General features: G+C 34.6%; 1 protein-coding gene across 5 annotated transcripts in view; it reads left to right on the top strand.

The window, feature by feature from the left end:
* Window positions 1–8,438, top strand: part of NAALAD2 (N-acetylated alpha-linked acidic dipeptidase 2) — a 91,202-nt gene extending 82,764 nt beyond the window's left edge. For 3 of the 5 annotated variants that reach the window (XM_031960962.1, XM_003764328.3, XM_031960963.1), the window contains one exon: window positions 6,568–8,437. In XM_031960962.1, the coding sequence (XP_031816822.1) occupies window positions 6,568–6,754 (187 nt within the window). In that variant the 3' untranslated portion in view covers window positions 6,755–8,437. Of the gene's footprint in view, window positions 1–6,567 lie in introns of all 5 variants that reach the window. The other 2 variants (XM_031960965.1, XM_031960966.1) reach the window with 2 other exon arrangements.
* The last annotated feature ends 3,914 nt before the right edge of the window (window positions 8,439–12,352 follow it).

Genomic DNA, 12,352 nt, shown 5'->3' on the forward strand with positions numbered 1-12,352 from the left:
TTATTTATATGGCCCATGGGGCCAAATGTTTCCTACCCCTGTCATATGGGGTCTCATAACTGAGTGTGGGGATTGCAAAACTGCAATTTGTATAAGTAAATGTTTGATTTGTATACTTATTTTATATATTCATATATGTAGGTTCATATAAAAAATATTTAGGTTAAAAAGGGGTCATGAATGGAAAAAGTTTTAAGAAACTGCTTTTATGTAACCTTGGAAAACTCACTCTACCATTCTGTAATCAGTTTCCTCATAGGTAAAAATGAAAGTTGGGAACTATATAGTCACTAAATTTTTTTTCTCCGACCTATAATGCTGAGGGACCTGTATTTTTGTCCTGGTTCTGTAAATAACTTACTTTATGGTTTCATGTCAGAGTAGAAAGAATAATTGATATTAAAGGAGGAATCCTAGATTTGAATCCCTAGCTTTTCTTCTTATGACTTTTTTAAACTTAGAGAAGTCATTTATTTCAACTCTTAAGTTTCATCCTCTTCATCTGTAGTATAAGTAGATTAGATTAAATGATCTCTAAGGTTCTTTATACTCTTTAAAAAATCAGAGGATTTTCAATCACTTTAATCTCACTGTTACTGCCTGTGAATAATTTACATACTGATAATACAACATAATTGTACAGCACAGTTTATCCACGATGCTGAGGAGGCTGGAGGATGTCTTGATCCCAGTAGTTTAAAACTACAATAGAACTAAAGTTTAGCAGGAGTCCTCAAATAAATCCATCATCAGTGTGATAAGCTCCTTCAACTTGATGGGCCACCATGTGGCATAATGTGCAGTGAACTAGTCCAGGTCAGAAACAGAATTGATCAAAACTCCTGCATTTTTTCATAGTGAGACTGGCTCTTTGAAAAGTGCCTGTTCTTCCTATACTACTGCCTAAGATAGGTAGGGAAGACCGATTTTTTTTTTTTTTAATCTCACTGTGTTTGTTTCATCTTCTGTCAAAATGGGGATATCATTTGGATGCTTCTATGAATTAAATTGAAATTATATCCATAAAAGTAGTTTTAAAAGCACGAAACACAATCCCAAGTATTATTCTAATCTGGAGCTGGCTGACAGTTTTTTATTTGCAAATCCTCTAAATAATCAGTGGACTTTCTGTGGCATGACAGATGGCAGAGGGAAATGAGAATGATATAAGCTCTCTTCTTCAAAAAAGTCACAGGAGACTAAAAGGAATAGGGAGGAGTAATCAGATACAAAGGAGAACTTACCCACCCTCTTATCTAATTTTCCATAACTTCCAGATACACTCAGACTAAGGCTCTTCCTAACTTGTCATAGTTTTAGTGGAGGATCAAACAGTATATAAATATTCATTTTTAAAAAGAAAGATCCCTTTAAGACCATAAAAATCTTTAAAAACTAAGAACCCTGAATGTCTGATGTGCTTCAGGGATTCCAAATAAGTAGTGTTAAAAGAGATATTTATTGCCTGTATAATGCTGCTGTATGCAAAGCTTCTTGCTGTAACAGTCTGATAGAGCAGCCTTAATCAACTTGAGCTTTAGAAGGAAGTGGATTTGACCCTGAAGTTAATTTTCTGATATGCTTATTTAAAGTGACTTATTCTTCTTTGGAATGTAGAGTGCAGATGCTATACTAAAGAAAGAATTATATGATATGAGCTTTTTTCACAGGAAGAAAACAGTGTGGGCTTTAATTCTGTTTTTGCAATTGGATTGCTAGTGTCAATTCAATTCAACCGGCATTTATTACACCCCTATTATGTGCATGATGTGTTATTATTTCTAATAGTTAACAAATAACAAAGAAGTTCATTTGAACTTTGTATTGTAATAATTTGTTATACAGGTTTGTCATTGTTTAATTTTTTTATTTCTAACTTTTTTGGGTCACTTAATATATTTATAGAGATTAATTTGCAAAATATGCTTATAGTTGATTTTGTTGTTCAGTCATTTCCAACTTTCTAAGACCCTATTTTAGAGTTTCATTGGCAAAGATACCAGAATAGTTTGTCATTTCTCCTTCCAAAAAGGACTGTATGACTTACATAGAGTCACACAACTATTAAATATCTGAGACAGGATTTGAACTCAAATATAAAGATGAGTCTTTCTGACTCCAAACCAAGTACACTATCCACTGTACTAACTGTTTAAGAGGATTATGCTTTGGAAAACATAAAATGTAATTTATGTCCATCTCTTACTCTCTTTTTTTTTCATGTATGAAACAAATGTATGGAACAGAAACAATATCATCACCCGGGAGACTGTAAGAATCCAGGGATCATTCAGATTTTTAATATCATGCTGCTTTTTGGAATTTCCTAATTTTTTCTTTTCCAGTAGAGTGTAATGAAAACATAATATCTATCTGGCAATTAAGTTTCACCTCTGACTACTTCCTCCTTGTTTGTGTTTGAAATCTCAAATATTTAATATATTTGCCAGTTATTTTTGTTGTGCCACAGTTCTCTTTTAATGTCCTGACCTAGTTTCCCTAATTGTCCTATGCAGTTACTCTACCTCAAACCATTCCCTCTTAATGTTAGGATAAAGGTCTTATATCTTAAACCTTAGGCTATAATCATTCCCTCTTAATGTTTGATGGGATAAAGGTCTTTATCCATTTTAGATATCATTAGAATATCAGGAGCTTCTCCAGTATCTCCCATTATGTCATCCTAGGTGCCTCCCCCAATTAGGTCAGCCCTCCATGTACCTTCCCCATTATTTCATTATTCTTGTTACCCTATAAAAGAATCTTGTATCTAACATTCACGGCTGGACTCAAGAAAAGCATAAAAAAGTAAAAACAATTTTTTAAAAAGTTAAATGTTAAAATGTTCATATCCCTATGTGGGAAAATGATACATGTAACTCCTGAGAATTGTACTTTGTCAGGGCAGTTAAAAGGGATATACTTGGAAGATGTAGGCATAAGTTGATTTTAATATGATGATATAAAAAAATAAATTAGGTGTGGAAAAAGGATTGTATTTGGGAGAAAAGTAGATAAGTAAAATGGTGTAAATTATGTCACCTGAAGAAGCACAAAAAGACCTACTAGAGTTGAGGGAAAGAAAGGAAGGAAATGAGCATTGTTGAATGTCATCAAATCTGGCTCAAAGAGGGACTTACATGCATACTTAAGTTTGGTATAAAAATTTATCTCACCTTATAGGGAAGTAGTAGGGGAAAGAGGAAAAGAAAGAAGGAGGGAAGAAGTAGAATGGGAAAGAGATAAGGGGGTGACTAAAAAAAGAGAAGGCAGATTGAGGAAGGTGGTGGTCAGAAGCAAAACCCTGGTGAGCAGGGAAAGGGTAAAAAAAAGAGAGAAAGTTACAATTTAGGAAAAATAAACTGACAGGAATTCCTGTCATTTTTTATTATTTTAACTGTGAATGAGAATGGTATGAATTCTCCTATAAAACGGAAGCAGAGTACAATATGTTGTTGATAAGAAACACATTTGAAGCATATATACAGAGTAAAAGTAAAAGACTGGAGCAGAATTTATTATATTTTCAGCTTAAGTGAAAAAAGCAGGCACATAGATTCAGAGCTAAAAACAAACCTTTTAATCTATTAAATTCAACCCCCTCAGTTTATAGATAAGAGCTGAGACACAGAGCTAGTAAGTATCTGAGGCAATGTTTAAATTCATTATTTCTGACTCTTAAGTTCAATGTTCTACCCACTGTTTTATCTAGTTACCTCAAATCACCTGCAAAAAGATATTTTTTTTCTATATTTATGCTGTTGTTAGCATTTTCTTTTCTTATTCTTATAACTAGCATTTTTGCTACTATGTCAAATAATAAAAGTAATAATGAACTCCTTTATCATTGAATTTTATTGAAAAAGTCTCTAGTGTTTTTCAGTTAAACATAATTCTGAGTTTGGAGTTTGTATGAACTGTATTTTCCATTTTGAGGATTAGTACATTTTTAAATGTTTTTGAGTGCTTTATTTTGCCAAGGCTTTACTGAAACTATTGATGTTATCACATGATTTTCTTTGATCTTGTCATTAATATAATGTCTTTAATATTAATAATGTTTGAATTAACCTTGTATTGCTGGTATAGATCCAACCTGGTCATAGTATAGCACTGTATACACTATTTATAGTCTCTTGAAATAGAATATCCCCAATTTTTTTTTGGTTGTTTGGTAATGGTTGGGGGGGATTCAGTGATTCGTAAACTATCTATTCATCTATCCTTAACTTGCCTGACAAGTCAGTTGTTTGAAAGTTGATGCCTGAAATTCCTTCCTTTTTTTTTTTTTCAAAAAAAAAAATTTTTTTTTTGGCTAATGAAATCATTGCATTCTTTTTTTCTCCATTCTGATTTTCAGGCACTCTCTTACCTGGGTAAGGTTTTACATTTTAATTTCAGAATTATTCTTTCTATTCCTCCCTCCAAAGTTCTTATTTCATATATAATTTCATTTTTAAAAAATCTATTTCAGGTACTTTGTAATTCTTGTGATCGTGCCATTTTTTTTTTTTTAATATTCTGCTTATAGTTGTAGAGTTACTTTCTTCTTTTTAGTGCTTGGACCTATATTTAGTACTTTTGGTCTATAATATTTCTTCAAAGTGTTTATTGCTTTCTTATGTTTCTTCCCATCCCCACTCTCAGTTCCAAATTTGGGACTATGGGTCAACAATAGTTTCTACTCTATCCAGTACTTGTAGATTACATGATCATCTCTCTTGATTTCTTCAATTTCTGCTACTGCCTTTTCTATCTTTTAAGTATTGATACATTCAGAGTGTTGAGGTCTAGATTTGGGGCACCTAAATGAAATTAGGGTTTAATTGAGGTCTAGTGGCAGGTTTGGGGTACAGGGAGTCAAACAGAGCTCCCCTGCAACCTCTTTGTATTCAGCACAAGGATACAGCAGTAAATGAGGTCTAGTATCAGCACAAGTCCCCAATAAAAGCATTGATTAGCCTGAGAGCTAGATTGATAAAAGAGGTTTATTATGGGGTTTGGAAGTAAGGAGATAGGTGAAGGTAGAGATAAGGAGGGCACCGGACAGAGGGTCCAGTGGACAGAGGGTCCTCACATGGCTAGCACGTTGAATTGGAATTCAAAGGGACCAGGATTTATGAGTCAAAGGGTAATTACATTAACTAGAGGGGTTTGGGAATCAAAGATAGGAATCTTTCCTACATCAAGAGCAGTGATACATTTCAGACTCCCAAGATTGTCTGTGGTCACAGTACCAGATCTTTTTTAAAAATGAGTTTCAGCAGATGTTATGAGCTAAGCAGGGAATACTTATCTCTCTCATAATAGTATTTTAAAAAATCAGTCGCTAAATGAAGCATTTCAGACCAGAATTCTATAGAACACATCCTCCTCTCCCGTGCTCCCTTCCAGTTCTCAGGATATCCTGTGTTTTAAATCATCTAGATTTTCATAGTCAGAAGAATCACAACCACATTTTCTGATATTCTTGGAGTTTTTCCATTTAAATATGGACACACTTTTTTAACCTGTCCATCTCCCTCTTTGACAAGATCTCCTTACCTTCAGGCTTTGGGCTGTATTTTTGTGTAGACCTAATCTGAATAAAGATAGGAATGTACTATTGTTTCTCTTCAGACTTCTTAATCATTATTCTATTTGATTCTGGTTATAGATCTTTGTGGATTGAAGAGCTAGAGCTTTTCTATAATTTATTATAGAATTTATTTAATAATTTATTATAAATATATACAGTTTGGAGAGGTGTCTGTTATTATCATAATGCTCATTATGCCCCATTCTCAGGAGCTACCTTACCCCGCATTCTTTCATTATGATTTTGAGGAGGGAGTTGCAAGTGAGATAAAAATGAAAAAATTCTAAATATCTTTCTGAATTGATCCTGTTCCAGAAAACTTGCTAATATTTCATAGTCCCCCCCAAGGGACTAACCCAGAATATTTAAGATATTATGAGCCTTCCTTGAAAAAAATTTTCACAACCAGGGTATCTCTCTCAGACCTATTGCTATAGTCTGAAAATAATTTATATGTACTATCAACCTTATCAAAACACACATATATTGGTATATTGTATATGTAGACCTTGAATATGAAGAAAAGACTAGTATGTGTCTCATCTTTAGATACATTGTTTTTCCTTAACTTTGTTACAAAGTATATCCCTCATACAGTAATCTGTGTGTATCCTCTCTTCTCCACTTCTTTTCAACAGAAAGCAGCCAAAAATCAGTAGTATATACTGTAAATTTGAAGTTTAGTTTCATATTTTCTCTAATATTGTTTACCTAACCAATGAGCACATTTTTCCTTCCTCATATCCTAAAGTGATTTTTGTTAAATTAGTATATACAAATTTCAAAAAGTAATTGATCAAGTAATTTACTTTTCCTTTTTTTTTTAAAAAAAAATGAGTTTCAGCAAATGTTATGCGTTAAGCAAGGAGTACTACTTATCTCTTTCATGATAATATTAGAAATCAGGTCACTAAATCTCATTTAATGCTGCATTATGAGAGAACAAAACTATTTACCAATCTGCTTTGATTTGTGGTTTCTTATGATAGGCACATCATCTTTGCTCCAAGTAGTCACAACAAATATGCAGGGGAATCATTTCCAGGAATCTATGATGCCATGTTTGATATTGAAAACAAAGCAGATCAACACGAGGCCTGGGAAGAAGTTAAAAAACAGATCTCCATTGCTACATTTACAGTTCAAGCAGCAGCAGGGACTCTGAAAGAAGTATAATAAGAAGATGGCAGCAGAAACCTCTGCCCATGTGACCAGCCACAAGCACCACTGGAGGGAAACCAGAGAACAAGATTTACCTTCAGTTTCTCTCTGATAACCCATGAAGCCATAGTTTAAACAAACAAAATCTGCGTAACTGCTATCTAATATGACTTTCTTCATCCACTCACTCCAAAGTGCTTTATCAGTTTAGCTAATCGTGTGCTTGAAATGACTTAAAAATTTCCCCTTTGCCTAGATGAACCTGAGAAAAGACATTGGAAGTTCTTTATATATGCATAGCTCTATAACATTTACCTAGCAGAGGATAAAACAAAAATCTTGAAGCAGTAGGAATCAACTTTGTAAAATGTAACAAGTTAAAGTATCAGCTTTATGATTCCTTAAACTTAGTTCAGGTCAGGAACCTAGTTGAGAAACAGAAATCAAAGATTTAAGAGATAATTAAATGGTGCTCTAGACTTCTAAGGGCAAATGCATAACACTGACTACTTAGGAAAAGTCCTAATAGCCTCTTTTGATAAAGGAAACATTTCTAAATCTCCCTTAACGGTGGTTTTCTACTTGCTGTTTGAAGACCTCTAGTGATGGGAAATTGCTGCCTCCTGAGGCAGTAGTTTTCATTTTCAGAGAGAATTATTAGGGATTTTTTTCTGATATCAAATGTAAATCCACCTCATTATAGCTTTTCTCCTAATTCAAAACTCTGGCTTCTGGAGTCACACTTAATAATCCTAATACTTTCTCCAGCTCATAGTCCTTCAGTTATTTTAATTCATACCTTTGCATGTCCTTCCTCCTTCACTGATCCATCTTCAGTTCCCATCCAAGTCTTCTCCCCACTCCAACCCTACCAAGCTAAAGAGCAAGACTTCCACAGATTCCACTTAGGCACTTTCCTATGAATATTCTCCAGCTTGTCAATGTCTCTCTTTAAAGAAACAATTCTTCCAACTGTGGTTTGGTCAAAAAATATCACAGTGGGTTATTATTTATTATATTTCTTTTAACTTAGTCTAAGATCATATTAGCATTTGGTGAGGGGACTGGTATCTGACATCTGACTTTAAACTCATTTTCAGTTTTCATTCAGCTTTAAAAATGGAACCCTTTATCATATTTTTCTTTTTAAAAATAATAGCAATACCACTTCACCAGTGGGCCAGGTGAATTCAGAAATACCAAAACTTTGATTATTTAGACATTAAACATCTGCTTCACACAAGGCACTAAGCACTAAAAATATAAAGATGAATAAAAGCCAGGTCTCTTCTGGCCTCTAGTATCTTATGATCTTATAGACAAATTTAAACATATTAAGTTTAAGGGAGAGAATAAAGTTGCCCCAAGAGATTTGAAGAAGATGCTGTTCTTATCTTTTAATGGAGAGATATGTTATATGAAGTGGCACCTGAATTCTCTTGGAAATCTTTACTATCTCTACTATAACTTTAAGTGCTAGCATCATGAAGTTCATGCTTTTTACTAGAAAGAGCTGTGTAAGCAATCATAGTCATTTATCTAGAGATGACTGTTTTAGATTTGTGTGTTCAATGACATTAGTGATTTAATAAACTTGATTATCTGAAATTTTGCTTTTCTTTACATTGGGAATAAAAAATTTAGCATAAATTTTAGAAATAAACATATATTAAAAGCATTTAGCCTGATTTTCCAACCATGAAATGGAAAATAAATTTAAAATATAAATATGTTTATAATGTATTAAATATAACAACAAGGTAACATGATTTTTCCAATCATGACATTAAAAAACAAATACAAATGTATACAAATGTATAATGTATATATTGTATATAAAATTTTCCAAATATATATATATTGTAAACTCAAATGCAAAACTAAACTCATTGTCTCTGCCCCAAAGTAAAAACCTCCCCCTCTTTTCAAAGTTCCCAATACTGTTGACAGCATCATCATCCTCCAGGCTCTAGGCTTGCAAGTAAAAGTCATCCTTGACTCTACTCTCTCACTCCCCAAATCCAAACTCTTGCCAATTCCTGCCAATTTTATCTTACTAAAATATCTTTTCTAACATTGCCACCAATCCAGCGCAGCCCTTAGAACCTTACATGTGGGCTGTTATAATCCCTGCCACAAGTCTCTCCCCATTCTAATCCATCCTCCACTCAATTATAAAACTGATTTTCCTCAAGTACAGAATTGGTCAAACCATCCTCTGTTCAGTAAATTTAAGTGACCCCATATCACCTCCAAGATCAAATATAAAATCCTCTGACATTCAAAGCTGTTCACGATTTCCATCCTCATCCTCCCCTTTCCTTTTTTTTTTTTTTTTTTTTTTTTAACACTGCTCCACATATTCTGTGATCTAGTGACAATACTTTCCCTTTTCAGGGCTAGCTAATGGAAGAGAAATACGACTTATTTTGTTAGTCCCAGTTCTTTCGAATTCTAATTTTTTTGATTTTTAAGACATATCTGAGAGGTATAGTTTTTAGGCTAGGCAAATGATATTCCTACTACACTTTGCACTGGCCAGAATGTTCCTTTGGTATTGTGTTCACTTCTGAGAGTCCTTTTCCAATTCTGAGAATCTCTTATTGGAGGGGCTCTCATTTGGGAAGGAGGAGGGATCAGACTTACTCTGCCTCCAAAAGAAGATTTAGGACTAATTGAAGAAAGTTATTATAAGGAGTTTGCTTTTTCAAAAAAAAAAGCAGTCTTAACAATTAGAATTGTCTAAAATATTATATACCTTTGAAAAGTGACTTTAACCCTTACTCCTCAAGTATTCAGAACAGAGGTAACAATCTCCTATGCATTTTATAGATTAGATTAATATCCTACAATTGTATTAATCTAATCTACAAAATCTTTAGGGGATTACTGAAAAAATCCTCTATGGATTTTGTAGATTAGATTAATTCATCCCCAAGGGGATTATACTAAATGACTTCTAAAGTCTAATTCAAACTTTGAAATTAAAACTTGTTGGAATCCAAGTAAATGAATGGGAAAAACATTGACCTCACAGGGCACATAATGTGCCATATATATATATATATATATATATATATATATATATATATATGCATATATTACATTTAATCCATTTTCTAGTTTTAAAATTGTAGGTCTTTTTATACAAGATTTCAGAATCTCAAAGGGTATCAACCATAGAATATTAGATTAAAGAGGTTAATGTAATTCTTGCCTTGGCTTTTCCTTTGAGTATGACTTCACACTTTCTGGGTCTCAGTCTCTAAATTAATTAAGAAAAACATATCTTTAGACTACATGGAATCCTAGGTAGCACTGTATGGGATAGGTGCTAGACCCCCTTATCCAAATTAACTAATCACAGACATCTTCAGATAGAAAAAGAAAGCATTTATTGGGTCCTTGCAAGGAGAGGCCCAAACACACCTGGGCAGACATAAAGCTTCTCAGCTCTCATTTCCCAGCATGGGCTTGACCCTAGCTAGCTGGGAATAAAGAATCTGGTTAAATAGTAAAAGACCCAAGTGTTTTCACTGCATGGACTAAAATGGAAATAACCATCAGTGATCAATGGTCAGTAATATTTTCTTCCTGTGAGTCATGGAACTTATTTCCTGAAGCTGGGATCTAGGGTCTATCCTTTCTTTCCCTACAAACCCCTGAGAATCATGTAATAGCCTGCGGGCCTAAGGTCTGACCCACTCCATCTTATAAACTTTTTAAGAGATTTTTCACCTGGTCCCATTCAGCACAATGGATAGAACATCAGGCTTAAAGTTAAGAGAACCTGAGCTTAAATTCCACCTTAAACAGTTAAATGTTTAACTAGTTAAATGTTTAACTAGTTAAAGGTCACTCAACCTTAGTTTTCATTCATACTTTCTGGGTCTCTGCTTATCCTGATCAAAGGGCTTGCAGAGGTCTTCCACAGTGTCCATCCAGAATGATTGTATTTCACCCAAAGGATTCTCATCGTTTCTGGTATACTTTCACTTGGTGCTGTAATGGGACAGGGTTTCTCTGGCCCAGATGCTAATGTCAAGGCTGACTACTGTGAGGGATGTAGAAGACCCTTACCCAAAATGATTAACTCAGAGATTACTCAGTAGAAGGCAGAAAATTTGTTTATTGAAAACCTCTGGAGGATGAGCCCTCCCATCGCGAGATGAGAAAGAGAATGCTCGCAGATACATAGCTTTTATGCAAGAAATTACACCACAAGTAAGAGAGGATTGAGAAGCGGAGGGGGAGGCATCTAATTGGTTGTTACTATCTGGGGAGATTGGAATGGAAAGTTTCTGTTTCCCTGAAATCTCCTGATTTCTAAGAAATAGAAAGTCAGGCCTTCAGACTTAATCAAGCAAACAGGGGTCCAGCTAATAGACTAAATATCGATAAATGTCAAATACCAATAAATGTCATCAGCTCAGGTTAAGTAAATATGTTTCTAACTGGCCAAGGGTCAAGTAAATATGAGCCTACACATATTATACAGGTCATAGGGAAAACACAGAAATAATGAAAATACAGAAAAAGAATTCATACATTCCTGTAAGTTCTTCACCTTATCTCTCTCTATTCCATACACTACCATACTATCCTACTTGTAGAATCCTGTGAAGGCCATGGAACTTTCAAGCAATTCCCCATTGCCCAAGAAGCAAGACATGGCAGCAGCTGACTTAGTTGAAGTATTTGTCTGTGTAGACCATTCCACAAGTAGCTCTCTGGGTTCTAGGGTTTGTACTTCATGGTATGGAAGAGGAGGACTGCCATGATCTCTGCCATACTGTTGTTACATGATGGAGGGTGGTTTGAATGAAGTTGATATGGGCTACAAGACCCTCTTTCCCAAATTAATTAGAGACATTTTCAGGTACAAAGAGAAAGCATTTATTTAATCCCTGCAGGGAGAGGTCCAGACATACCTGGGAGTAATCCCAACTCCCACCATGTACCCCTAAAAACTGGCCAGCTTCCGGCTTGTCCAGAATTTAAAAACAAAAGACCTGAGCCTTCTCATTGGATAGACTAAAAGAATGTAACCATCCTTGACTGATGGTCACTAATGACTGCCTCCCAAAAGTTACATCACTTCCCGCAACTTCACTAACTTCCTGCATTCTAGGGTTCAAAATTTCTCTCTCCAGAGATCATGTGATCCCCCCCTACTTTCCCCCACAGGATCCTAGTTCTGGGAAACAGGGATCATGTGACTCAATACTGAGAAATACTTCATCCAATCAATCCCATTCAATATACAGCCAGTTAGCAGTGTCCTTCAACTCCTGCAGTTTTTATTTGTCAGGCTTATTCCTTTATAGTGAAGGGAGTTTGATGTGGATTCTAAGTCAGTGGCAGAGGCAACTACAATGTGAGCAGAGATAGGGAGCTTGGAGAGGAAGAAGGAAGAGAAGAAAAAAAGAGGAGTCTTCCTGACTCTAGTCTAGGTGCTCTATCCACTGTACCATAGCTGTCCATTGATATTATTTTTGCCATTGTTTTAATATCTTTATATCTATTTTTAAAAGTTTTCTCTTTAATTTTTCTGTGGAAAACTGTCTGTCTTCTCAAAGTGGTCCTCTTGGGTTATTCAGGAAATTAGAAAAA

The sequence above is a fragment of the Sarcophilus harrisii genome, chromosome 3, assembly GCF_902635505.1.
Source record: "Sarcophilus harrisii chromosome 3, mSarHar1.11, whole genome shotgun sequence".
Taxonomy (NCBI): Eukaryota; Metazoa; Chordata; class Mammalia; order Dasyuromorphia; family Dasyuridae; genus Sarcophilus; species Sarcophilus harrisii.